Source organism: Phocoena sinus, chromosome 1 (genome assembly GCF_008692025.1).
Source record: "Phocoena sinus isolate mPhoSin1 chromosome 1, mPhoSin1.pri, whole genome shotgun sequence".
NCBI lineage: Eukaryota > Metazoa > Chordata > Mammalia > Artiodactyla > Phocoenidae > Phocoena > Phocoena sinus.
The window spans coordinates 13,173,588-13,200,871 of NC_045763.1; the positions used below are offsets into that span (position 1 = coordinate 13,173,588).

A 27,284-nucleotide genomic window follows, 5' to 3' on the forward strand; every position below is an offset into this window, starting at 1 on the left:
CTCGGCCTGGTAGGAGCTACAGGAGGCCAGGCCCGAAGAAGAGTGACTCCCGTGCCTTGTGGACAGCGGGCATCGGCAGGGAGAGGCTCTAGTCTTCTTGGTCAGCAGGTATAAGACTCTGAAGGGCAAGCTGCGACAGGCAGGCCTGCATGGACCCTTGTTAAGCCCGAAGTGTCCAGGGGAGAGGAAACGAACACCCACTCTAGGACCCAAAGCTGCCTACTGCCTGTCATCTCTGCCCACCCCTACGTTTATGGCACAAAAATGCTATGAAGTCAAACGATCCTGAGGTTTTAACCGCAGCTGCTCCCACCCTGCCCCTCCTCCTGCCGACGGGAAGCTCCAAGCGGTCCAGGTACGTGGAACGGGGCAGTGCCTATGGGAGAGGCTGATCTGATGACATAAAGCAGCCGGCATCCCAGAGGCTCCAGAAACTGGACCGGTGTCGGCATGCTGGTGGCCGGTGACTGGAGCAAAGGCTGTCGACTTGGGTAGAACAGAGAAGGCCTGGGGCCTCTGAACCCACGACTGGCTGCTTGGTGCCCCCCGGTGGACAGCTCGCCACACTGCCAGTAAGGGGCCAGCACGGCCTGGAAGGGGCACATTTGTGACCAGAGCTGAAGTGACAACAGGGCTCCCTTATGAGGAGTGGGTGGAGGAGGGTGGGGAAGGCACACGTTGTACAGCCCTCTTCAGGTGCTTTCCGCGTCTCCTCCTCTCAAAGCCCCAGGAATATGACATGCGATGGATATGAAAAACTCCACGTTTTGAGTTGGGCCAGTGGGGTGCTGAAGCCTCCCTGAGGGTCACACATTTCCAGCAACAGAGCTGGGAGCTCCACTCACCTCCCAACCCCAGCAGGGCTCAAGCCTAGAAGCTAAAACGACCCGCGCTTCCCTGGGGCCCAGAGTGGGAGCCCGGGCCGGGGCAGGAAGGGCTCACGCAAGAAGCCGTTCCGTGTTCTTACGTTCACTCCGCTGAAAAAGAAGTGCAGAAGCCAAAACAGAGTAAACAATGATGTCGTTTATTTAAAATGTTTACTCCAAGAAATATATATATAAAAAAAGACAATTACAGCACTAAACCAGGCACCTTCGACCAAATCACAACCTCTCCTTGGACTCTCCCCTTCACGCTAAGCCGTCCAGTCTACCTTCCTGAGCTGGAAGACACGTCTGGAGCCCGAAGGATCAGCGCACCCCAGCCCCGCTGCTGTGGCCCTTCCTCTAGGAGCGCAGGACCGTCTCCCCCTACTCGTTGTTCTAAAGGATTTTCCCCCTTAGGAAGTTCATTTTAAAATTCTAAGCCCAAAGGAGTGATCGTGGGAGAAAAGGGCAGTCTCCACGTGGAAGGGACATCCCTTTCCTGCTCCAGTCCCTGGCAGGGGGCCCGAGAGCGGGCTGGCGGTGGGTTTCAGGTGAGTCCACTTGAAGATTGAAGCCCCACTAGGCCAAGGGCAGCTCCTGCAAAGGCCAGGACCCCGGCTACTGCTCCCTTGACCCTCTAGTTGACTGCACAACCCAAGGGAGGCTGCACGGGTACAAGGAGCACGTGCGCCGAAGCCCATTCCAGGAAAGAGGTCTGTCAGGAAACCGAGGGGTTCTATGCAGGGAAGCTCGAGTCAGCAATGGTAGTTGGGGGGTGATTTGGACAAATCAGGTTAGTTTAGCAGAAGCTCTGAAGTTGCAGGAGCTTCTCCCCTGGACTATAAACACAGGACAGTTGAGACGAGCACAAAGTCAGACTAAATCTTAGAAAGAGGCAGGCTGGCCTCCTCCCGCAAGGCCTTGGGACCGGCCAGGACAGATACCGTTACACGCCCTGCGAAGGCATAAGCCACCGTCCCGAGCGACAGGGCAGGGGGGACGAGTAGGGAAAGAAGCAACAACGACTAGATCATTTTTGGCATTTTAACATGGAGACAAAAGTGGTAACAATAGCAAAGCAAAAAATAATAATAAAAAAGACCAATATTTAACTTTCCCATCACCCAAGTCTCACACTGAAGTTCTATCCCCGTTTCCCCCATAAGCACCACTGAACTAAAAAATCTATTTTAAAGCACCCAAACCAGTCCAGACCCTCTCGAAACCAAGAGCCCCAGCCAGAGCTGTCGCCTCTCTTGGGTCCAAGCGAGAGGAGGGTTCTGGGAAAGGCACCTCATAACTCACGCAGCGCGACGCCAGGGACGGGTTCGGGCACAGGGCACTTGGCGGGGAGCCGGGGTGGCAGTCACAGCCTCTGTGCTGACACGCAGGGAAGGGGACTTCTTCCGTGATCCCAACTATTTGGTTACACAGCCAAGCAAACGTGACTAGAGAGCTGGGTTAGCGGAACAGGAACCCGGGCCTCAGAAACAGACCGGGCCCCTTCCAGCAGGATCCAGCGGGGGGAAGGGGTTCGGAATAAAGACAGAAGCACAAAGGCGATAAAGGCTGGTACACAAAGGACTGATCCTTCTTTGCAAGGACTCCAGAATGCACTTTTTACTGCTGGCTGGTCAATCTCTAATAGCGAGTGCTGGCGAGGCGGCCCCGGCTCAGAGGAGCCTTCGAGCCGGATCTGGAACCACATACACTGTCCCCACATCTGCCCACCCCCGCAAGTCCCCACTGGTTCCACCATCACCTGATTTTCATTTGGACTTCTTTTACAGCTAAAGCAGATATAAATGGCTAAACACAGATCCCCCACCAGGGGGGAAAACGGCAGATTCTCTTAATGTCGCGGCCAAAAGGCGGCGGGGGGCTTAGAAGCAGCCAAGGGGAGAAGCAGAACACACACGGCCTGAGCCGGGCTAGAAGGGAGAAGCAGGAGAGAAGTGACCCGGATGCTTCCGAGCACACGGGCGCCATTTTGGATGGAGACTGACCACCAGGGACGGTCTTTGCCTAGATGCTGCCGGCTCCCGCCAGGGACACTGTTTTCTGAGCGTGTGGCGACTCCTCTCCCAGGTAGCACCCGCTGGGCTCACAATGTTAATCACAACCGGGAAGGGTGTTTTTGACAAGTGTATGTAGGGGAGGGGGGTAAAAAAGGAAAACTTAAAAAAAAAACAAAAAACAAACCTAGATTGCTCAAAGTTTCCGCCTCTTTTGTAGGAATGGTAAGTCAACGATGAGCAAATATTTTAATTAATCATCAAGAGGGGAAAAAAAAAAACACTTTGGAAAGCATACAGGAAAGGTAGTTGACGTTGAATCACTTATAAAAACGGAACCTCAGGGAGTCTCAACAAAAATGCACCTTCGGTCAACTTTTGCTTTTGAAAATTCCTCGTGTGACTTCCCGTCCCAGTGCACGTGGAAATGACAGCTGCCGCGAGAGGTGTGGAGCTGGAGAGGCTCCGGGAGCATCAGAGGGTCCGGGGGTTGTACTCTGGTAGTTTCTTGATCTTCTCCTTCTCCGTCTCACTTTCGTCTCTCGCTATCACCAAGGAGTGTGAGTAACCCATGGCAACCTGGGGGACAAAGCAGCGCTGGGTGGGCAAGGGTGCTTCGGCTAGGCAGAGTTTGGGGCCGACAAGCCCAACGCAGACGACGGGACACAGGGAAGCTGGGCTCGCCAACGGGGGTCAGTACAGAGGTCAAAACAGAGGCATCCTGAAAAGCTCAGAGAAGCCGCCCTCTGCTGAGGACCACCAGTGTCAACGTGACCTGCCACCAATGCCCTGCTAGCCTGCCTTCTGGGCGGCCCCAGGAGACAAGGTGGAAGGAGCCCCCCCCCCCCCCCCCCCCCACCGCAAGCAGCGTTTGGACGCCGACTGCCTGCAGAGGCTGCGGGGACTCGGAACCATGCTCCCTGTTCCCTGCGCCTCTCTGCACCACAGCCCTGCCTTGTGCAAGGGCACAAGCCCCACGTGCGTATCGGTGACAAGGGCTGGCAGCCTGGTGAGAGACCTCGCCCCACCAGCTGCCCACAGCCTAATGGTACATAGAGTCTTGGGTGAAGGTACCAAGCTGACGTGAGTGATGCACTCGGCCTGGAGCAAATCTGCTGTGGCTGGACTCTGGCCGGTGTCCCTCTGGCTGACAGCAGCCGCGGGGCCTAGCCGGCACACCTCTGTGCCTTCCCCGTCACCCAGCAGAAAACTCTAGCACGGGGCACAGGAAAGCTACACAAGATGTCAGATGCGGCTCAAACGGGCTGCAAAGAGCAGAAGCAGGAAGAGGCACGATGCAACTCTGCTCTTTTCTCTCTGCTCCCCCCGCCCCCCCACCCCGCCCCGGGCCCAGGGCCCCTCACTCACCTGCTCCGTGAAGATGCCGTCGAGCGTCTTCACCTCCTGAGCTGCAGTGGAAGACTTGGGCTTGTGATCCCCATAGCCCTGGTGAGGCAAACAGAGGGATGCTCACAGAACCCGGGTCACTAACGCCAGTCAGAAAGAGGGAACCTCACCATGTGGCTGGACCTCCCACGGGCCCGGAAGCCTCTGTGGCCGAGCCCCGCCGTCTCATACCCAAAGCCAGGCCCGGGCAGCAACAAGAATCCACAGGTGCCAGCAGGTGACCGGTTCCTAACCCCAGGCCCGAGACGCTAAGACGTAAGCTATAGGGGTTTATGTGATGAGGACACCATTTAGGGAGAGTCACTGGTCAGATGACACCATGGCGAGGACAGGAAGAAATGGCAACTGTGGCCCTTCAGGGCCACCAGGTCACAAGGAGTGCCGGCTGCCCCCGTCCCCAGCTGTGTCCATGATCAGCAATGACTCCAGGACACCGGAGATGGAAGGGACGGTCAAGGACTGCTTGGGGTGGGGGTGGGGGTTCTGTCACGTGCTGTGGTGTGAAGATGGGTGATTTCAAGGTGGACAGGTCACTCAGCTCAGCTCAAAGAGGGGCCCACGTGGCAGATGAGCTTCAGCTGCCACCGGCCAAGTGCCACGCCAACTCCTCACCCGAGAGGCTCCCCCCCAAGTCCCCCTCGTTCCCCTCTAGTCTCCAAATCGATACTCAGAGTCTATTTCTGATGGGCCCTAGGAACATCTGTCCTTCTCTAAGAACAACCCATAAAAACTGGGCAAGGGGGCTTCCCTGATGGCGCAGTGGTTAAGAATCCGCCTGCCAAGGGTTCGAGGAGACACGGGTTCGAGCCCTTGTCCGGGAAGATCCCACATGCCGCAGAGCAACTAAGCCCGTGTGCCACAACTACTGAGTCTGCGCTCTACAGCCTGCGAGCCACAACTACTGAGCTCGCGCGCCACAACTACTGAAGACCTCACGCCTAGAGCCTGTGCTCCGCAACAAGAGAAGCCACCGCAATGAGAAGCCCCTGCACCACAACAAAGAGTAGCCCCTGCTCGCCGCAACTAGAGAAAGCCCGCGTGCAGCAACGAAGACCCAACGCAGCCAAAAATAAAATAAACAAATAAATTAAAAAAAAAAAAAAAACTGGGCCAGGTTCTCAGTCTCTTTCAAGCTTCCACATATGGGGCCACCTCTGAAGGGCCCCCCAGCGTGTGCGGCACGTGGGGCCCCCTCTGAAGCCACCAGACTGAAAGCGGGCACACAGCTCCGAGGAAAAGGCATGTTCAGGCCACCAGCCCTGGAGATGGCGCAGGGGGTCAAGAAGCACCCGCCTCCTTCCATCACCCCATCAGCTCCTACCCATGAGAGCAGAGGGAAGGGAAAATAGGCCGAGTTCCCAGCAGGAAATAAAAGAGCCAGGCTGACGATCAAATTGCAGGTAGAACAGGTAGACCGTCAGGATGAGCTCCATAGCCCGGCTGTTCTTGATGAAGACGTTAAAAGTTAAGGACTCACCACGCCCCAGAAAGCTAAGAATCAGACGTTTGGTTGAGGAGGTCAAAGGTGTGGGGGAATCCGAGGGCCGTGGGTTCTAGTCACTCAAGTGACTGAGATTAAAAGCAGGAACACAGACAAACTTATTTAGGAAAAATAAGAGAAGTATGTCCCCCAAAGACCTAAGAGGCTGAAAACCAGAAAGATTCAATGCATGGTCACAACTGACCCCACCCGTTTAAAAGGACAAGCTGTTCCTGTCGACTGAAACTCTCCTGGGGAGAGGGAAGAGAAACCATCCTCTTTCCTACTGACATCATCCCGCAATAACGGTTTACAAAACATGAGGGGAAATGGGATCTGAAACTTCCCCATTTCAACTTAACAATGTGGACAGAAAGAACTTTCACAATTCTTTGATGAGCAAACTCATTAAACCTCAAGTGATCTAAACATTAGGGAATATCGCAGACCTTCATGCAACAACACACACACACACGCACGCACGCACGCACGCACACACTCTCCTCCCGCGAGTTTTCAGGGGTGGTTCAGGGAACCCAGAGAGGGCTCTGCCTCCGCCAGGCGGACCAGCTTACCAGCTCCCCAAAGGTCGGCGACGGGCCCCAGCTGATCGTGCTCTCGTCCGCAGCCACGATGATGCTGCTCTTCCTGCAAATGGGCAGAGGCTGTCACCGCCGGGGGCGGCGGCCCAGCGCTGCAACGCACCCACCCAGCAGCCCCTGCAGGGTGTGACCTACTAGCATTAAAATCAAGCTGGGCCCACTAAAAACTCCATTCCAAACAACACAGCACAGGGCCAACGGGCTGCTTCTGAAGCCCAAATGCTGTCCCGCGCAGGCCCAAACTGCAGAAGCCCTTAGAGCCAGGGAGCCTCGGGGCCCCAGATCACCCCGCCCCACCCCACTCGGGCTCTAGGGCTCTTGGGGTGGCGGGGGGGTCACTTTTAGATGAATAAACACACTGGGAAAAGGAGAAGAGAACAAATCAGGATGAAGCGAGAGTCTATTCCAAAGGGGGCGGAATTTGCCCGACGACTTGGGCAGGGCTAGAGGTTTCAGATTAAAACCACACTGAAGCCCCAACAACTACACTGTCTGTCATCTCCCCAAAACCCGGCAGGCGGTGAACATTATCAAACTCCTCATCAGGAAGCGCTAAGGAGCTCAACAGGTGTCCTCAAAATAGACGGAAAATCGCCGACTTGAGGATACCTTCTTGGTCCCACCGTGTCACAGGAACTAAAATCTCCTAACTAAATATGATCTGAACCTGTAATATGAACAGAGCACACCAAGCCTTCGAAGAAAGAAACCCTCAGAAGCAGCGAAGCGAGTCACCCGTTCTAAGACCTCCCAACCCCTCTTGCCCCAAGCACGGTCCCTCCCCTTCCTGACTCTAGAATTTGGTGCACCCTATGCCCCATGGGAAGAGTGGAGCCCTCAAGGGACAAGGCGCCTCCCGGCTGTGTCCAACCGGGAGACACAGCCACGTACCCACAAGCCAGGCTCCGGATTCTCCAGCCGCAGAGGTCCTGCACGGCCTTCGGGTACATGGTGGACTCCCGGGACGTGTTTGTGGCCCCCCAGAAAAACAGACCACCTGGGAAAGACAAACGCGTCTCCGTTGTCATCATCATCTCAAGAGCTGGATCCTCATCTCAGCAACATCAAAGGAGAAAGGGAAGAGGACCGGGACCCGCCAGGCACGGCGCTTGGCACCGGTGACCACAAGCGGCTCTGTCCAAAGAAGCCGGGAGGTCGATGAAGTCAAGGTCCCTGGTCTTGAACAGGGCAAGGGTCACGGGACTCCCCACCAGAGCACACAGCCAGGGAGGGAAACCCATGACTTGGCCCTGGATGCCTTCTTCCCGAGGCCCAGACGGGGAAGCACTGACCCACTTCGCTGACGGCAAAGGAGCAGGTGTAGCCAGCGTAGATCTGGGACGCCCCGCGTCCAGGGAAGTCGAACAGCTTCACCAGGCGGGGAACCATCTCGTCCTTCTGCTCGGCGTGGCCCAGCCGGCCGTAGCCACCGAAGCCCCAGGAGAAGACGCGCTTCTGGGAGTCCAGGACCAGCTGCAGGAGAGAGAAGATGCAGCGCTGGGACAGGGGACAAGCGGGGTGGCTGCTGTTCTGAGAGCCTGTGGCCAGGGCTGAAGGCAAAGGGCAGAAACACCCAAGATGACCCACACCTGCCTCTGACAGGGGAGGCACCAGCAGCGGGTCCACATGGCGAGGATGTTTTCCTGGCCAGGGACACCATTTTCCATCCCTAACAAATTATTGTTATTAAAGCCACAAGTCTTCCCCTTTCCCTCATCAGAAACACAAGGGTGATATCTCCAGAGCAGGCCACTGCACTCTACCTCCTATTTCAATCCTGACTAGACTGCAGACAGAGCCCAGAGGAAAAGCCCCGCCCACCCTGGATTCTCCTTCATGCGGGTTCACACAGGTGACCTCCACCTGGTCACAGGTGCAGTGTGCACAGTGACGTGTCAACAATTTAAAGTCTATCTTCTTACATGCACCCTTATGTTCACTGCAGCACTATTTACAATAGGCAAGACATGGAAACGACCTAAATGCCCATGGAAAGATGAATGGATAAAGAAAATGTGGTACATATACACAATGGAATACTACTCAGCCATGAAAAAAACCCAAAATAATGCCATTTGCAGCAACATGGATGGACCCAGAGTGTACCATACTAAGTGAAGTCAGTCAGAAAGAGAAAGACCATATGATATCGCTTATATGTGGAATGTAAAATGTGACACAAATGAACTTATTTACGAAACAGACTCACAGACATAGGGAACAAACTTATGGTTACCAAAGGGGAAGCAGGGAGGGGATAAATTAGGAGTCTGAGATTAGCAGATACTACTATATAGAAAATAGATAACCAACAAGGACCTAGCACATAGCACAGGGAACTATATTCAATATCCTGTAACAAATCGTAACGGAAAAGAGTATGAAAGAGAATATGTATAACTGAATCGCTTTTGCTGTACACCAGAAACTAACACAACACTGTAAATCAACTATACTTCAATTAAAAAAATAAAAAATTTAAAAAATCCATCTTCTTTTCTTCACAGCATCCCTGATGTCTCATGTTTGAATCATGTGAATGTACACTTATTAACATGATTTGACACCAGGGGCCTAAGTAAGATCTATTTCTCCTGACTACGCTGTACAAGGGAGAATCAGTTGTTGGACCTGAAGGGACTGAAAGCTCCCAGTCCTGAGGTCACTCAGCCAGTCGCCTGCACACAGGAGACCGACCTGCCTCTGAACTCTCAGCCCCGGCCCTGCTCCTTCGAGCGAGACGAGAACCAAGTCTGACTCTCAGGCATTTTCAGGCAAAATAACCACAGGAAGGCAACTAAGATAAAAAGACGAACATATAGGGACTCCGCTGGCAGTCCAGTGGTTAAGACTTCCACTGCGCGGGCACGGGTTCAACCCCTGGTCGGGGAACTAAGTAAGATCCCACATGCCGAGCGGCCAAGAAAAAAAAAAAGATGCACATACAAAATTTTATTGCCGTTTATCTAGATTGACCTTTAAGGAAACACCCTTAATGACTGAGTCTGTTCAACACCCCGTCTGAGATATTGTCTATCGACCTGGGAGAACATCCATGATGTTCTATTAGACAAAAGCAGAGAAACTCTTACTGCATGATCCCAACCCAAAGCGTCTGCACGTCCAGCTACATCTGTGGACGCCACGGAGAAGCTGTCAGGGGAGAATGACGCCCCGGGACAACTGAGGGTGTGAAGCCCTTGAGGAGGGCGGGATGTCGAGGGGGCCAGGGTCAGTTCCTGGCTTTGCAAAGCCAAGGGTCTCCACTGAGGTGACACCCTGGAAGCCAAAGAAAGGCCAGAAACGCTCAAGCCTTACCGTGTGGTTAGCGCCGCAGGCCACATCCCGTACCACCACGTTCGGGACCGGCAGGATCTGGCCGTCTTTCGTCTTCTCGATGAAGATCGCCACTCGCCGGGGCACCAGCTCGCAGTCGTACTCTATCCGCTGCGCCCGGGCAATGAACTTGCCGTCCGAGTTGTGTCCTGCAGCGACCACAGGGCCAGCCGTCAGCAGCGGCCATAGCACAGAGCACCTGCCCAGCCAGGCTGGGCAGGTCCTCGTGGGGACTCCTGTCAACCAAGGTAGTGTTCTCCAACCTGAGGCGCGACCCAACTTGTGGGGCATAGAATCGGTGCTGTGGGTTGAAACCAGTTTTTTCCTTTTTTGAAAAATGAATAGAACAGAGTAAGAAACACCCAAGGACACCATCTGTAACGAGGACTTTTGTGAAAATTCTTTGCGAGTCTACGTTTGGGCTGGGCTGTGGACAAAAAAGCGGGAAGCTCCAGATCCAAAGGAATGGTCTTCTCTGTGCCCCACCCGGGGGCCTCAAGGAGCCCTGCATGGGCCGAGAATGGACAAAAAAGTTCAAGCCACTTTCCCAGGCTTGCTTTTTATTTTATTTTATTTTTTGCGGTACGCGGGCCTCTCACTGTTGTGGCCTCTCCCGTTGCGGAGCACAGGCTCCGGACGCGCAGGCTCAGCGGCCATGGCTCACGGGCCTAGCGCCGCTCCGCGGCACGTGGGATCTTCCCGGACTGGGGCACGAACCCGCGTCCCCTGCATCGGCAGGCGGACTCTCAACCACTGCGCCACCAGGGAAGCCCTCCAGGCTTGCTTTTTTATGAATTACCAGTAACCTAATACATCATCGTGGTCGTTGAAGCAGAGTTAAACGTACGTTCTCGCCTCTGCCTTGCCTGACACGTCGTGGGAGTGAGCACGGGGGTGAGTGCACGCTGGGGATGCACCTTCCGAGGTCAAGTTCTAGTTCTGAAAAGGGATCTCTCTGGGTTTGGACAATCACACTGAAAACCGGTTTTAAAATAAACTGGGAAGATTAACTGACTCTGTAGATATAAATCAAGCCAACTTCTCAAAATACCTTTAAACAAGTGTAAACCAAGCAAATGAGATTCGGTATAAAGTGCTGCAATGGGGACTGGTTCATGGCAACTGCTCACTAAATGTTAGCTGTCATCATCATTGCCAGGGGCATTTCATTTCCCTGAAGGAAAACCTACCTGCTGCGACAAGCTGCCTGTCTGCAGATCTGGGGCAGCCACAGACAGCAGAGGGGGGCTGCGCACGTTTCCGGAAGTAGACCAGAAACTTGCATGGAGACGGTCTCTCCAACACTCTCTGGCAACTCCCTGGCAACCAAAGCTGAATGTGCATGGGGCTGTTCTCTCTTATTCACTTCTGACTTAGGTATATTTAGTTTCACAAAGTCACTGTTCCCTAAAGTCTAAAGGCCAGCGAGATGCTCCTCGTTCTATTTATACTATCTTCCATCTGCCTGCTTTTAATGACGTGGAGACCCAGGCAACCCAGATCCAGGGGCTGCAGAGGATCCGGAGCAGCGTGAAACTCAGGAGCCAGCAGAGGGCGCCCACTCCTCACCTCCCACTTGGAAGGAGCTGGAAGGTGGGAAGACGCCAGAAAGGGAAAAAAAAAAACACTTCGGTGTCAGATGGGAAAAGAAAATGGAGACCTTGTAAAGTCAGGATGGAGAGTCATTTTCCACTCGCTGAGAACTGATGAGAACTACCTGCTGAGTTTTACTTTTCTACTCAATGAATAATAAGTAAATTTCATCCCTTCTGTTTAGGGATGAAAATCCGGAAGACAATCCCACTTTTTCATGATACTGGGCTCTTCATGTGTATACCTGAAATAATGGCTCAGGTCGAGGTTTTCAAAACAACCTTATTCTTGTATAATTTCCTCACTTTCAATGAAGGCAAATCTTTAAATATGAAAATGAATGAAGGTGGTTTGATTAAAAAAAAGAAGCTTTGATATCCTTTTATACAAAAATGAATTCCCAAATCAGAAAAAAAAACCTTTGTCAGACTCAAGCCCTGACTTTCATTAAGGCAAGTCACTGTCAGACTCCACAATCCCATGAACTACGACAGGCTGGTCCACTAAACAGGACATCCACTTAATGGATCAAGGCCATTATCTGCGATCAATTACCCACATTTCTACCATGTGTGTGCAAGCCCCACACTGACTTCTGGTTCTGAACATAGTTAGATTACAGAGCTTTTAAAAAATGTACTTTGCATACCCAGCTGACCATATTCAGGGCACCCAAAGGAATAGAGGTTTCCTTTGCAGTCCATTATCATACTGAATTCAGCCCCACAGGCCATTTTGGTAATTGGCTGCCCGTTGTACATTATCTGAAAAGAAAAGACAGCAGACTTTTAGACTTTTTTTTTTTTTTTAAAGATTGATAAAGTCTCTACCTCCCCACAGGTTGGTGTGAAACAGTTACTAGGCTACAAAGGACTTCTAATGGACCCAACAACGCTGACAACAAGGCGTAGGATGCATGTAAAGAAACACCTCCCAGTATAGAGTCAGTTCAGACAAGCAAATCATGTCCCCGGGTCTTTGTAACCCTCAAAATGCACAACACGCTGTGCCTCCCACGTCCTGGTGCCCAGTGAAGGCCGAATTCAACTGACTGGCGTGGGCACGAAGGTGTCAGAAAACAAAACTAATCACGTGTAGTTCCCAAATCCCACTCTAGTCACTAGTTTTGATGTCACGCAACTTTCAAAAGAAAAGCTTTTATAAGCGTTGTTGCCAACCAGTAAAATGAACTGTTTTACACTCTCTTTTACTACTGTTAAGAGCCGCTTGCTAATTAGCCTTAATTGAAGGTGTGAAGAAGAAATATAATGGTTCGAAATTAGGAACTTGGAAGACAGCAAAGGCCTTGAGTAATTTGGCATGGGATTTGGAAACAAATCTGAGAAAGTGCTTAGAAGACTCGCTATTGCAAACTAATCGGTCTGGGAAAGCCAGACTGGAGGAACTGGAGGGTGTGAAGTACCAACATCCCGGGAAATCGCGGGGAAAGGCGATGAGACTGGAGAGGGGATGTTGAGTCCCGGGCTCTGTCCCGGCCCCGGCTCGCTCTGCGAACCGTCGCATTCCACTGCAGAGCAAATGGCTAACAAAACAGCAACACCTCGAAAATCCTCCAAACTATAGGTACGTTTGGTCAAGGTCTCTTTTTAAGACCAAGAAACCCAAGTCCCTTCCCTCGTCAGACACTCACTGTAGCGTCCTGCTGCCTTATGTCAGTAGTTCACTTTTTAGGTATAAATCCCACTCCTCCAAATGACTCCAAAGTTTCTCAGGAATAAGAGACGACCGACCTCCTATTTGTGTTCTAAGTACCTGGCCGGTGACTTGTTACAAAGTCAAAACTCAGAGTATTCTCAGATAAAGACCAATCACATCCATGTAACAATTCTCACTTTGGAATAGAACAGGCTGCAAACAGGCCTCTGGAACAAATTATTTCAGTCGGAATGAAAAACTGTTTCTAGAGATGCTCTTCACCTGTGAACATCTACTAAACCTGACCCACTCAAAGCATCGAGATCCTCCTTTTACAAGGGACCCAGTAACTCAAACAATGGAGAGGAATGTCTGATCTCACCCCAGAAAATCCAACCCCAAAGCAACGAGAAACAAAGGCCCTGAAGGCGGAGGAGGGCGGGCACCTGTGCGGGACTGGGCACGGCGTCCGTCTGGTTGCCAAGGCCCAGCTGCCCCATCTTGTTCTCCCCAAACGCAAACACGGAGCCCGTTTCTGGAACGAGAGAACAACATTCATCACCAAAGGGAAAGTAATGCTGAGTATTCAGAACTAGGCTTGGAATCAAAGCCTCTAAAACAATAAAAACAGCTCCTTCGCCAGGAAGAATGCAAGAGAGACAATTCTCCAAAACGGGGTGGGGTGGATACCTCAGCGCAGACCCACTCGCCAGCAGAGACCCTCCCCCTGCCCCAGCCACTGGTACCCGTGGGCGAGGCTCCCGATGCCTCAAGCAGCTGCCCAGCGGGCTCCCTGGGCATCTTTTTGATCGTGACCATGGGTCACGGGGGCAGCCCCACCCCCTGCCCCAGGGGGACCATTTGGCCTCTAACCCCATTTTGAGGGAAGCGGCCCTTCCTTACCCGTCAAGGCCAAGGTGTGGTTCCGCCCACACGCCGCGGACACGATCACCTCGTGGCTGAGCCCCTCGATGAGTCTGGGGGCTTCAACTCTCTTGGTGTCGCCATGGCCCAGCTGGCCCTTCTCATTTCGCCCTGCGGGTCAGGAGCAGGATAGATAAAGCGGTGAGGAGGAGAGAGGGCGGCTGGAGCAGCTGCCGGGCGAGGCTGGGTCTCCCAGAAGGCGCCCTCCAAACCCACAAGCCCGGCTCCGCAGGCAATGCCAGCCTTTCAAGGTTGCCGGTGGGGTCGGGTGACTAGATGAGATACGCAGGGCTGTCCCCAGAGTCGCCTCGGCGTGCAGCTACCAGCCACCACCTCACCTGCTCTGACCCTCTTTTCTGGGGCAGTGGCTGGGACAGATCGGAGCACTTTCACCAGCTCTCTGCCCCCGAGGGAAATGCAAGAAAACCAGGTTCAACCTGGACGGTGCACACGAGCGGACGAGCTCAGGGAGGCTCACAGCTCTCACTTCTCACCACACCTGCCAGACGCCAATTCCTTCATTCACTTCACTCCGAGGTATTTTAAGACGGTAACACCTGCCTCACAGGAGTCTGATTCCCTCAGCGCCCCAGGCGTCTACCGTGGACCCTGTATTTCTCTCCTCTCTAAGCCCACCTCCCACGGACCAGCCTTCGCAGGACGCTTAGCCACGTGAACCCCAGCGACAGCCAAAGGCCAGGCCTGCTCTGAACACAGGCCCTCCCTGGCCACGGGCTGACCTCCACCTCTGGGGCTGTGCTGGCGTGGAATCGGGGCGGGGGGGGGGGTGCCGGAGGCCGAGACCTGCCAGGCCCTCTGTACCACAGTCCTGCCCCGACACAGCCCTGCAGCTCAAAGCAGGTGTGGAGAGCTGGGGGGCCGGAAGGCTGGCCCCCCTAAACCGTACTTAGTTTTCAACACAGGCTACAAGGGTTCCAAACTCAGCACCTCGGTGGGCCTCTCCCAGGTACCTCTAAGAGAAGAACCACACTTGTTACCGAACATTTCGGGAGATTTTATGGGGCCAGAAAGCCAGGCAATTCGGAAAGCGGGGGAGGTTTCCACATCCTTCCCCAACAATGAACTTTGACCTTGCAGTCATGAAAGAGGGGGAGCAGAGCCACAAAGATGAGCCTCAACTGTCCTGGACAGGGCTCGAGAAGGGGTGACCAGCCGCCGTTACTACAGGAAAACCGTCCTCAGGCTTTGATTATGGCGCTCCAGCAGGACAGGCGGACACCAGCTTCTAGTGGAAACTGCCCAAGTTCACTGTGAAAGGCACGAACGAGCACCGGACGCAGTTTTTCGGCTCGAGAGGCCCAGGTGGTCAACGGGTGCAGACCCCGTGAATTCTGGGCCGCAGCACTGAGGCTCTCGGGCGCTGGACTGAGCCCTGAGCCTTCCAGGAACTCACTGTGGACTCATGACACTCCCACTGGCTCATCCCCCCTACAGCGGCGAGTCTGCTCATGGGACACGTCTTTGTTCTGGGGCAGGTCAGATGCACAGCTTTTAGAATCATTCCCTGCCCAGGGGGTCGGCAGAGGGGACGTTTTTAGAAGCAACACGAAAGTGACATTCAGTAGAGAGATCAGAAAGAGGACACCTGAAGTTGGGAACCCCGACGTAGGAGGCTGCGTTCAGGGTTGGCGCGATGGGCAGAAGGGGGTTTTGGGGGAGGGACACAACCCTGCGCCAACTGGCAGCAAACGAAAATCGTGGCGATGTCAGCGTGTCACCGAGAAACTATGAAGTTTAAATTTGGGCCAGACACATTTGTTAGCTTTTTTTCAACAGAATTACAAAATTAGAGTGCAGGGAAGACAACAGATGTTAATGTATTTGGACTTTGGTACAGCCACTCATGAAATTGCAAAAAAAAAAAAAAAAAAAAAAAAAGGTTCAAACATCCCAAAATAAAAATGCAGTCTTATGGACCCAAAGCTAGCCAAAGGGCCAGAAACAAAGGGTGAGGACAAACGCCAACACCGCCTGCGGGAAGAAGAGCCCAGGAGGCAGCAGAGGGCGTGGGGGAAACTGAGCCCCAGCTGGGACCTGTGTGAAGGCTCTGGACGAGGCAACAGGGCAGGCGGCGTGGAAGCACTCTGCAGGGGACCCTGAAAGGGAAGGGAGGCTAGAAGACAAGGACAGCGCCCCCCAGCACCCAGGCGAGGGAGTCCAGCGGCAGGGCAAGCAGATCACCTTGGAAAGAGCAAACTCAACTCTCTGGGGCGATGGAACAGGAAACAGAGGAACAGAGACTCGGGCTGGTGTCACCACGTGGCAGATGTCAAAGCTGGTGGCATTTAAAGTGGCAAGAACAGAGGTCTACGTCACACCGTGCTGTGTGCTGGGGGGACAGCACACCTAAAACAGGAATTCAATACTAGGCACACCTCGATATCAGATCCAGAGTCAGTCAGAACGTTCGGGAAAAGGCTGCCTAAAGAAGAGGATTCAGAGAAATCGGGGGTTACGTACAGACCAAAACCTGGCAGAAGAGGGGAGGAAGTGATGTTTTCACGGGTCACAGACTAGCCGGGCATCAGGAAGAGAGGAAACGGACAGCAAGCAGCACAGCCCCGGAGGGCGGACGAGGGTCTCCCCTCCAGGGGATGGGGGACGGGAGCCCACCCGCGGGCCACGCCACGGGTCTTGCCGCGTCCCCGTGGTACTTACCCCAGCTCCACAGCTTCCCTTCCGTGGTGATGAGGAGGCTGTGGGCGGCGCATGACCCCGACACCACCGTCCGTACCCGGACGCCCGAAAGGCACCCGTACCTGTGGGGCCCCCATAAGTTCTGACCGAGGTTGCGGTAGGCGGCTGCGAAGGCAAAGGGAACACACGTCAAAGGGCCGCAGAGCCCCGGTGGGTGCTGAGAGCTGCCCCAGTGTCACCAGCCAGAGGGCCGCCCCCCACTCCCCACGTAAAGCCCACCCTCGGGGGCTCCCGGGGCAGCGCACCAGTGGTGTGGACCCGTCAGTGGCCATCTGCACTGACACCGCTCCACCTCCGTCTCTGGCCCGAACCCACCTGCCCAACAGCCAGTGGCCGAAAAGCAGGGGCCACCGCCTCCACCCTGCAGCCCTGCCGGGCTGGGGGCCAACCCCGAGGAGCAGGTAGAAGACCCCCAGTCTCCCTCACCCTCCCGACAGCTCCCTCCCAGCCCTCTACCTGGGGATGGGGAGAGGCTGGGGGCCTGCAGCCACGAGGCTCCCTTGGGGGCCAAGCCCGAGCCTGCACCCCATCTTTCTCAGGAGTCCCATCAAGCTGGCCGAGTCATGACCCCTAGCTCCGCCCGTGTATTTGCTCCCCCGGAAGGCCCTTTCCTGCCCCCTGCCTCTGTTCTTCACCCCTCAGGTCAAACACCCACTGCTCTGGGAAGCCTTCCTTGCCCGCATCCCCCTTTCAACTCGTTGCTTTCTGGACCCCAGCGCCTGTGAATCCTGTCACAGCACTTATCCTACTGAGTTCCCGTGCCTCCTACCCCGAGGGCCAGGGCCTCCCTGTGCCTGGGGCAGGGCACTGGGAAGCATTCACGGGCATGGGGGGGCGGGGAGAGACAGCCGCCTCCATCACACCCCCCACTTCACCTTGTTAGTGGACAGGGCGTGGCCGATCTGGGGCTTAATTTCCTCAACTTGGGGCTCTCAAGGACAGAAAAACGAGCCCATTTTTAGGTCCGTGGTGACTATTATGAAATGCTAGCTGCTGCCGAAATCAACTGTGTCAGACTGACCTGGATGCAGGAACGGATTGAGAGGTCAACTTCTCCATCAAGTACCTGGCTCCACGCGAGAAAGTCTGTAGAACTGTTCCCGTCCGTCCCCACCCTGCCCGCACCCCACCAGCAGAGGGTGCCGGGTGCGGCCTCTCATTTAACTACCTGGGGCGGGTCAGGCAAGAGAGGGAAGTTCCCTACCATGATTCAGGGCACCCCTGAGCTTCTCCACCCGAAGACGCTCCTCTACCACTGAAAGGTGAAAGAAGACCCAGCAATTTCCTGGGAAAGAGCAAACCAGAAACGACAGCCTTCACACCTATGCTAACGTCTGCTCATCATGGTGGCATGACTGCCGTGTGCCATGCTTATGGACAACACGCAGTGCCAGGAGACGCCACGGGACACCAAGGATGACACAGAGTGGCTAAGCGGACCCCCTCACGGCTGAGTAGATGGTCTGATCTGCCAAAGCATCTTCCCTGCATGAGCTCCACGAATGTCAGTGCCCAAGATGTCATCAGCTCATGAGAGGCAGGGATTCTCGGGGCCTCCCAAGGAACCTTCTTCAGAGGGATCCTAGTCATACGAAATGCAGAGCAGCAGACCCAGGCCGCTCGGCCTGGCTGGAGGTCGTTAATGCCCAGGGCCTGGTCCTGGTCAGAGGTGGAGCACAAAATCACCGTGTTATCTTGAAAACGAAGGAGGCTGCTGACTTTATGAGATCCGGTGACGCGTACCCAAGAGCCGATGGGCTCTCGGAAGGAAGGCAGCTGGGACGGACTGGGAAAAGTGAGGGCGGGAGGGGAAATCCTTCTTCCCTTCATGTTTGGCACCCGTGGGAAAACAAATTCTCCCTCCCTTCCCATTACGTCTACTGGCTAGTTCACAGAGAGCCGAAAGACACTGCAAGACTTTAAAATTTTTGTTTAATTACATAAAACTTCATTCAGAGGGAGAAACACCTGGGAAGCAAAGGTGGGCCTCGGAGAAGGCAAAAAGGCACTCTTAAAATGAGCCCAAGTGGGGCAAAATTCCTTCAACTAGAGGCGGCCCCGCTCTGCCATGGGTTCCCCTCTGGAATCTACTTCCCGCTTGGGGCCTGCGTGTCTCTAATTGCAAGTGGGCCACTCATTTAAAGAACAGCTTGGAGAAACAATGCGACACCTGCGCCAGGGCTGGCAGGGAGACTGATGTTATCACGTCCCAGGAGAGGTTCCAGGTGACACCAGCCATCAGGCAGCTCAGGCTGAGAGCTTGGTCCTGAAGGCTGGGCACTTTTCCCAACAGGAAGAAAATGGCTCAAACCCATTTCTAACTCATCTGGATCCTGAGTGCCGCTGAAACCCCGCCCGCTGTTTTCATGGATTAAGGTCATCTCCACTGCCCATCCTGAGGCCCCAGGGAGTGTCAGTGTGCAAATATTTGTTCACCGGGCAATGCTGGGAAGTACTTTGGGAATCTTTCCAAATGAAATCAAGAAGCCATAAAATATGGCAAAGTACCAGCCTTACTTCTCTTGGATGGGCCAGTATTCTCCTGAGAAAAGACACCAATTTTCTAAAAACATCTGGGGGCTAAGATACTTCTTAGGACTCCCCTGCTTCCTCCACTCCAGACTGCTACTTGCTCTGTCAAACCAGTTCCCGCAACAACCTGGCAGTTTGCAAGGAAACGTGGACTCTTTTGAAACGTCTAGCAAGTTCGCCATCTGACACGTGACAAATATCAAGGACATTCTGACATTCCACAGCACCAGCCTCTTCATTTTAATGAAAATAAGTGACGTGAGAAGATGGGAAAAAAAGTGTCGAGGTTTATTTGAGGCTACTACTTATATTTTTCTGTTTAATCTCAACGGAATTTTCAAAAGCAGAGTTGTACCCAAGTGAGAGAGACTTGCCCAAGACCCGGGTTCAAATCCAGCCCCATCACTAGAGTGGCTGTGTGGCCCTGGGCAAGTCGCTTGGCCTCTCTGAGCACTTCTGTAAAGAGAATACCTACCTGCGGACAGTCACCAGAATCACACTGGACACCTAGCACACAGGAAGCACTCAATCAATAGCAGCGTCTTCTATTCTTTAGAAATTGTTTCTCATACCTTGTTGCTTAGGCACTTCTTTTCGACCAATCAAGTCCCAGTTGGTTGCCCCAAAAATCAAAAGCTGCCCTTTGCACTTAGACCCTTCAAGTTTCTACAGAGACAAAGAGAGAGGGAGAAAGAATTAGCTTGTAACGCTGCTTCTAGCTTCCCACATCTGTCCAACGACAGCAGGAAACAAAATAATTCATTGTTAACGCTGTCCCTCAGCGGTTCACACAGCAGACAGAGGGACACCTCGCCAGCCCCTTCCATACGTGCAATCCCGAACCTGCCCCGGCAGCTCATCGGTTAAGCCCAGGGTCTTTTTTATCCTTTGATTTCTCTTTAAAACATCTTTGGCAAAAGCCTACAAAAGAAGCCAAATGCAATTCCTCCCCTCCGCTCTGCAGACTGCCTTGTACAGGTATTTGCAATAGGCCTGCTGTGTCACACAGGGAGTGAGTGTTAAAACCGCTGTCCTCAGGGCCAAGGCTGCATCTTCCCGCTGCAAGCACAGCATACCACACATGGACCTGAAGGCTTTGGGGGCCCGGGGCATCTCTGCACAGCGATCCCATCGGTTGACTTTCCTATCCTCCCTGTGCACTGCCCTCGCTGCCAGGAGCCTTCCGCGGGGGAAAACAGCAGAGCCCCGTGTTCATTCCTCCACTGGAGGGAGGAAGACCCACGTGGGGCTGGCGGATCAGATGGGGCAGCCTCCGATGGGCTCGTCCTCACTGCTGGCCGAGAGCCAGGGGACCGATGGCCAGTGGCCCCGCCAGTATACCTCAGTCCCCATCCTCCATCACTAGGGCCGCACGCTCTCACTGTCACAGGGGGAGCATGTACCACTTAAAAAGGCCACTGTCTGAGTCCGGGTGGCACTCGTTCTGTGCTCAGCCCTTCCCTTCGATTCTGAGATGCCCAGTACACTCTTTAAAGTCGACTGTTAGTCAAAGATCCACTTCTGAAGGCTCCACTTAGTTCCACACAGGCAAGGGAAGCAGTAACTTCCCGTTCTGCTTTCATCCTTTACATCATCAGCATCCCAGGACGTTAAAAGCAAAGGAGGAGTCTTCCTTCGGTTTACAGAAGCATTCTTGGAAGGCTTTGAGGGAGAAAAAGGCCACACAGCTGCAAACCCAGTCATTCTAAGCCCTACACAGTGACTGCCCGGGCGGTACGTGCTGGCAGCCCAGTACATGCATGTGTAAGAGGAACACATCCTTATGGGGGGCATTCCGTTTCTTCGGGAACTCTGGGCAACCCAAACCCGATGTCACGGGCACACCCCGCCCACCACCCGCCGGTCCTGTCATGCTCGCCCGCTCAGCCACGAGTACAGGGCTGGAGGCAGACGGTCCATCTACAGGGCGCACCCACGGTCAGCAATGCAAAGGGCCGACAAAGCAGCCAGGACTGGAGGATGACTTCGCCACATTTCAATTATTCAGAGAATGACCTTAATCGGGGTAGTCCAACCCCACAGCACCCAGACTCCAATTACTTGAATGGGAGCCGAGTTTCCCCTGGTTATCTCCCCTTCTTTGTTTAACTGGCGGGCCTGGCTGGAACATTCTACAGGTCTGCTGCAGGAGACAAATAGCATCAGGGGATTGTCAAGTTCCCAGTGGAAGGAGCAGCCCTGGGTCTCTGCCCACAATACTGACTTGCTCTCCACTATTCCTCGGGTCTGCGTGGAGGGGCAGCAGAGACTCAGAATGGACCAAAGCACCGTGGGATGAGCTACCAGGCCAGACGGTGGGGAGAGGATTCCGGAAGAGCCGTGACCTCAGGCCAGGCTGCCCCCACCGGCCCCTAGGTGGGCAGATACGGCTAAACCACTCCACACCAAGGGGCGCTCAGCACAGCAACAGGTCGGCAGTGCTGCTGGCTGCCGCGGGACCTGCAGCTCTGCCAGAACTAGCTGCCATCACCCTGGGCACGAGCAGGGTCTCCTCTGTGACCTGGAGATGCCAGCACCTGCACAAGTGGACAAAGGCTTATGTGTACTGGCCCATCGAGCCAGCTGAGCATTTATACAAAACCCCAAGCCTTCTGACACAAGGTGTTTGTGGGAAACGTTGATCAACACTGGTCAACTGTTTCCTCCAGTGACAGTGGTCCAAGGAGGGTGGTAAGCCGTACCTTAACTGTGTTTTTGTCATGGGCCTCATTTCCTCACACGTTAGATGTTATCATCTATATAACTCTTTGCTGTAGGCTGCTTATAATTCAATTCTTCCCTCCACCTTATATGAAATAAAACATTCAAGTAAGGACCAGAACTCCTAACACCCACTTAAAAATCACAGCCATGGGCTTCCCTGGTGGTGCAGTGGTTAAGAATCCACCTGCCAGTGCAGGGGATACGGGTTTGAGCCCTGGTCCGGGAAGATCCCACGTGCCGCGGAGCAACTAAGCCCGTGCACCACCACTACTGAGTCTGTGTTCTAGAGTCTGCGTGCCACAACTACTGAGCCCACGAGCCACAACTACTGAGCCCGCGAGCCACAACTACTGAAGCCCACGCGCCTAGAGCCCGTGCTCTGCAACAAGAGAAGCTGCCGCAATGAGAAGCCCGCGCACCACAACAAAGAGTAGCCCCAGCTCGACACAACCAGAGAAAGCCCACATGCAGCAACGAAGACCCAACGTGGTCAAAAATGAATAAATCAATAAAATTAAAAAAAAATCACAGCCCATGTCCCTCTTTGTCACAGAGCTGAACCCGCCCACAGATGGGAAAGACCCCGGATGCCGGGGGCTCCATCCAGAGGAACCCCAGGGACAGCTGCCAGGCCTGCAAGCACCAGAGGTTACAGGACCCTCCCAGGTGTAACCTGGGCTTCACCGATGGGTCAAGAGATTGTTTTCTGGATGAAATCAGCAGACATACTGCCCATGTCTAAAGATCATGTGGCAGAAAAGCTGGGAGAACAGTCTCCCAACAGGATGGGTGAATTTCGCTGGCCGGAACACACGCTCCGAGCTTCTTCAATCAACAAAATGGGGTTTCTGGTCCAAAGCGACTTTTGAATTACTGCCCAAGTGCCAGGAACATATTTACGAGGCTGAGAGTCAATCTTTAACATGCATCCATTTAGAAGGCTGTCGCTCTCGGCGGAGGGAAGACCACTCAGAGAAAGGGCCGCAACGACAATTCCCTAGTGGGCTATCAATATCGACTAAGACAGGCTTCAAGCTCAGTTTTCAATTGTATTTATTTGGTCCTTTCAGACGGAACAGAGTTGTCTCAGGGCCCACAAAACCTGAGCAACCCAAAACTAGAAGAACTACAAAGACCTGGACAGCTTGTGACACTCACCTGTCTTCTAGGAGTCAGCCAAGGCTGCTCGCTTTACCGACAGGGTTATGAAGTTCACAGGGAATTCGGGCTGCATCAAACCTAGAGGGTCGTAAAATGCTCATCTGATACAACTACACGGAAACCTGAGGTCCTTGGAGAGAGCATTTTCCGAGACTGAAATCCTAAGAATGTTTCATAAAAATACACAGCTTTTCCTCAAGGCAACTCTGTCCCTCAACCATACAAGTACTTGGGTTCATCTTTCACAAGCCCAACATCTGCCGCTTTGAGGTAACTGAAGGCAACACGGCTTCAGACAACTCCCGGCAGCTGCTCTCATACAAACCTCCTTCCAACAGCCCTGAACGGCAGCGAGGCTTGCGAAACTCTCAGTAAAAAGTCTCTTTCTGAAAAGAGCTGGGGACGGCCGCTGGTCTGTGGCAGCAGACAGGATTCTCAGGACTGCTTCCCAGGCGCTTCCCCTGGAGTCTAGGAACCCGGCACCAGGGATTCACCCAGGACTCGGGGCAATGCCCACCTAGGGCAAGGCATTGGGAACGCAATGGGACAGCCTGGGCCTGGCCTTGACCCTGGACCAACGGATGCTAAAAGTGAAAGTGACTTAAAGCTTGAGGTGTGCACTTTCCATGAAGCACAGAAGAGCATCATTCGTTGGACCCTCAGTCTCCTGATGGTGTGCTGGCCAGTCCACTGCACATGCTCTCTCTCCGTGACTACCTCCTTGGGTGAATCTCAGCATCACGGTAAGAATCTTTTACTTCCTGATAACAAAACTCATTACTCTAAAAGGTTGACTGGAAACACTGGAGAGACAATGCAGCAGAGGCAGAGCCCAGCTGACCTTTCTTTTCAGTTCCCTCTTAACACCAGGATTGGAGGGAAAATGTCTGGAGTCCCGCACAGAAGATCACATTTGTTAAAGGAAAACAGTCCCTGCGCTCCCTTTTCTCAATACTGTGGCCACGGCCATGACCCTGGCCCTGGCCTGGTCCCCAACCCCAGGTGACACGTTTCAGTGATACAGGCTCTCCTTAACATCACCCTCCTCCACCATCTAACACATTGACCCTTTCCACTGAGATGGCAGTTACAAAGCCATCTCCACATGAACAATTTGCAGAGGCGTTAAGGATGACATCAGAAAAAAACCCTGAGCCCAATGGAAATCTAGCTCCATGTCATCTTGGGCTAGTCCCTTAGACTCTGTGCCCCAGTTTTCTCACCTATAAAGTGGACCTAGAAGTGCAATTATTTTTAACCATTTAAATACTGTCTGAACTCCCCCGGGGGAAATCATGCTGGTACGGACTGAGAAAAGGATCCCTCCAGACCGTGAGACTCCAGACCCTGAGTGCAAGTTCTTACTCTTTTGGAGTTATCTGAGCATCTGGTGAAAGCTTTGACCCTAAACACATGTTCCACACTAAACCCGTGGGGTTTGAGCATCACTGAACCCACGTAACATCTCTTGCTCCGCAGGGTTTTGCAGGCATATGAATTGGTCACGATCTTAATTAAGATTTGAAGGCCGAACTCTAATGAACAAATTGAAGCCCACTCAGACCACGGGGGTGTGGGGCGGGGAGGCTGCACCGAGCCCACACCAAGCGCCCGTTCCCTCAGACCACAAGTGACGAACAAAGCCCAAACACCTCTGGGGGTGTGGGGGCCCTTCCCGACCTCCAGGGGGAGGGCTCTCCGGAGCATGCGCCCTCGCACCCTGCCCCGGCGCCCGCCACCCCCGCCTCCCCGGCGGCGCGAGACGGCGCAGGACCGCACGGGGCATGCGCGGCTGCCGCCAAGCCCCGCCCCCCCGGAGAGCCGGAGCCGAGGCGGCGGGAACCTCAAAGCCCCGGCGTGAACCGCCGCTCCCGCAGCGCGCTGGCGGCCCCCTCCCCCGCGGTGCCGGGGCCGACCGGCGGCCAGAGGGGACCAGGGGCGACCGAGGACACGCTGCGCCGCGCCCCGGGCCCGGTGCGCGCCTCCCCTCCTCCGGCCGGAGACAACTTGGAAAAGTCTCCCTTCCCGGGGCGGGAGGGGGAGGGGAGGCGGAGGGAGTCGGCTCGAGCGGCGCCGGGGGCGGGGCCATGACCCCCTCGCGCGGGCGGGCGCGGGCTCCGGGTGCCCCTCCCCCGGCGGGGGGCCCGGGTCGCGCGCCCCAACGGCCAACGGCCACGCGGGTGGGCGGCGGCGGGGTCGGGTAGGCCCCGGCCCGCGCCTGCCCCGCGCCCTTTTGTTATGCGGTGGCGGCGGCGATGATTCAGCCCGCGGCCTGCGCCGGCCCCGCCGCCCCCGGTCAGGACGCGCGCGGTGACGTGCCGCGGCCCTTGCCCCCCGGCCCCCTGCCCCGGCCCCGCACTCACGACGCGCTCCTTGGTGTGCTCAGGCTCGGTGATGACCACGGCCGCGCCGCCCGCCTTGGCTGCCGCCGGCCGCGCCGCGCGCTTGCCCCCTCCGGGGGCCCCGTCGAGCTCCAGGCCGTCCTCGTCGCCGCTGCTGCCGCCGCCGCTGCTGCTGCTGCAGCGCTCGGGCCGCTCGCGCTTCCTGCCGGCCGGGCCACCGCGCTTCCTGGGCCCGGCACGGGCCGTGCCGTTGCCCGAGCTCGGCTCCTCCCAGGCCGCCGCCGCCTTCTTCCTGGGCATGGTCGCGCTGGAGGAGACACGGGGCAGCGGCGCACAATGGACGGGTTATAAACTGCGCGGGGGGAGGGGAGCCAGCCGAGCCACCGGCCTCCACTTCCTCCCCTGCCCTCCCCAAAGTGGCGGCCGCGGGGTGGGCGGAGAGGGGGCGAGCCGGGAGGAAATCGCGCCTCTCCTGGGCCCCGGCGCGCCTCCTCCGGGGAATCCCGCACGGGAGCCCAGGTCCCCGACTGCAATCCGCTCAGGGAAAGAAAAAAAATGGAGACCCCCCCCCCGGGCCCATCCTCAAGTTAGGTTTGCCTACATCGCATCATAATTGCAGCCAGGTCCCCAAAAAGTAAAGGGAGAGAAAAAGGAAGTCTCTGATCCCCGAGGTTTTAATTAGAGAAGGCTTTGGGACACTTCAAAGACCCCCTTTTGGCACCTTGGTGAAGGAGCTACCCCCTCCGCGGCGGCCCCACCTGCTGCTTTTGTCTCCGCACCCCCCTCCCCAAGCCCACTCAAATGCAGTTCTCTCCACCCCCCGCCTGAGTCCCCAATTCCGCTCCAGCTTGGGGGTTCCGACCTCGGGCTCTAACCGAATCCCTTAGGGTTGGCTGCCCCCCACAGAAGGGTGGGAGGGTGGTGGCGCAATAGAGCCGGCCCCCGGCCCCAAACACCTGCTCGCACAGACACGAAAAATAAAAACTTTAATGGTGACCGACACTCTTCCCGGCCCCTCCCCGAGCGTGCGGCTCAGCCGAGCCTTCCGATCCCGGCTGCAAAGTGCCCGGCTCCGCCGCTACTTTCCCCCAGCGTCCCTGCCCCTTCGCCCTGTCTGCTTTTTTTTTTTCCTTAAAATTGATTTTGAACAATGGGATCTCTGTCTGTCTCCGATTAAACCACGTGGATCCGCCTTCCTTCCCCTTTTTATTCATTCAATTCCCCCAACCTCCCCCAGGTTTTTTTTCTTTTTTTTTTTTTTTTTTACCTTTTCTCCTCTTTAAAAAAAAACTTTCCCAGAACCCGCAAACTGATCATTGTCGATTTCATTTTCAGCCCCTACCTGCGTGGAGTGATGAGAAACCGGAGAAAAAAGGAAGAGGAGAGACTAAAAGAACCGAAGGGCTTTTTTTTCCCCAGCCCAGACGAGGTCTCCAGCCCACTCACCAGATACACTTAAAATGTAAATACAAGCTTCCAGAACAAATGCTACAACACAAAACAGAAACACATGTGCTGCCGGGCGGCAAGCGAACGCGCGGCGGGGCAGGCGGCGCGGGTCCCGGGGCGCCCGCGCCCCCTGCCGGCCGGCGGACCCGGTGGCGGCCCGGCCCCCGCCCTCGCCCGCGGGGCAGCCCGGCCCACCGAAGCCTGCGCTGGGCGCCACGCCGCCAGCCTTCACTCCCCGGTCCTGCGCGTTTCGCAGGCGGCGCAGCACGTCCAGCGCGTCAGAGATTACTTTGGGGGTTAGGAGAGTGTTAGATTGTTTTTCCTGGGCATGTCTAGACAGGTCACCTGAGGACACTCGCTGGAAAATAGTTACTTCGCTCACGAATCCGCCAACAAGGGACGTGTCCTAATTGAGTGGAATGAAAGATGAATACAATTTGAATAATTTTCTCCTGTGCAGAGAGAAGCTGTTATTTTAT

General features: G+C 54.9%; 1 protein-coding gene across 3 annotated transcripts; it reads right to left on the reverse strand.

Moving 5' to 3' along the window:
* Positions 1-1,007: 1,007 nt before the first annotated feature.
* RCC2 (regulator of chromosome condensation 2) lies at positions 1,008-26,883 on the reverse strand. Of its 3 annotated transcripts, none has more exons than XM_032635198.1 (13): positions 26,803-26,883; positions 25,378-25,663; positions 19,702-19,795; positions 16,559-16,702; positions 13,859-13,990; positions 13,402-13,490; positions 11,949-12,063; positions 9,689-9,855; positions 7,663-7,843; positions 7,262-7,367; positions 6,344-6,416; positions 4,250-4,327; positions 1,008-3,460 (listed from the first exon to the last, which is right to left on the reverse strand). In XM_032635198.1, the coding sequence occupies exons 2-13, from the start codon at positions 25,654-25,656 to the stop codon at positions 3,356-3,358; spliced, it is 1,563 nt and encodes a 520-aa protein (XP_032491089.1). In that variant the 5' UTR covers positions 25,657-25,663; positions 26,803-26,883; the 3' UTR covers positions 1,008-3,355. The 3 variants fall into 3 exon arrangements, with proteins under 3 accessions (XP_032491089.1, XP_032491071.1, XP_032491080.1); XM_032635180.1 differs by having other exon boundaries at positions 26,699-26,854; XM_032635189.1 differs by lacking the exon at positions 26,803-26,883 and having other exon boundaries at positions 25,378-25,785.
* Between the last annotated feature and the right edge of the window lie 401 nt (positions 26,884-27,284).

What these genes read in the sequence shown, in the direction of transcription:
- RCC2 (XM_032635198.1), bottom strand. Translation starts at nt 25,656, where the DNA reads ATGCCCAGGAAGAAGGCGGCGGCGGCCTGGGAGGAGCCGAGCTCGGGC. An exon ending in CCTGCGGCGCTAACCACACG is followed by an intron (nt 7,844 to 9,688) that starts GTAAGGCTTGAG and finishes TCTCTCCTGCAG; the next exon opens with CTGGTCCTGGACTCCCAGAA. An exon ending in ACGGCATCTTCACGGAGCAG is followed by an intron (nt 3,461 to 4,249) that starts GTGAGTGAGGGG and finishes TTTGTCCCCCAG; the next exon opens with GTTGCCATGGGTTACTCACA.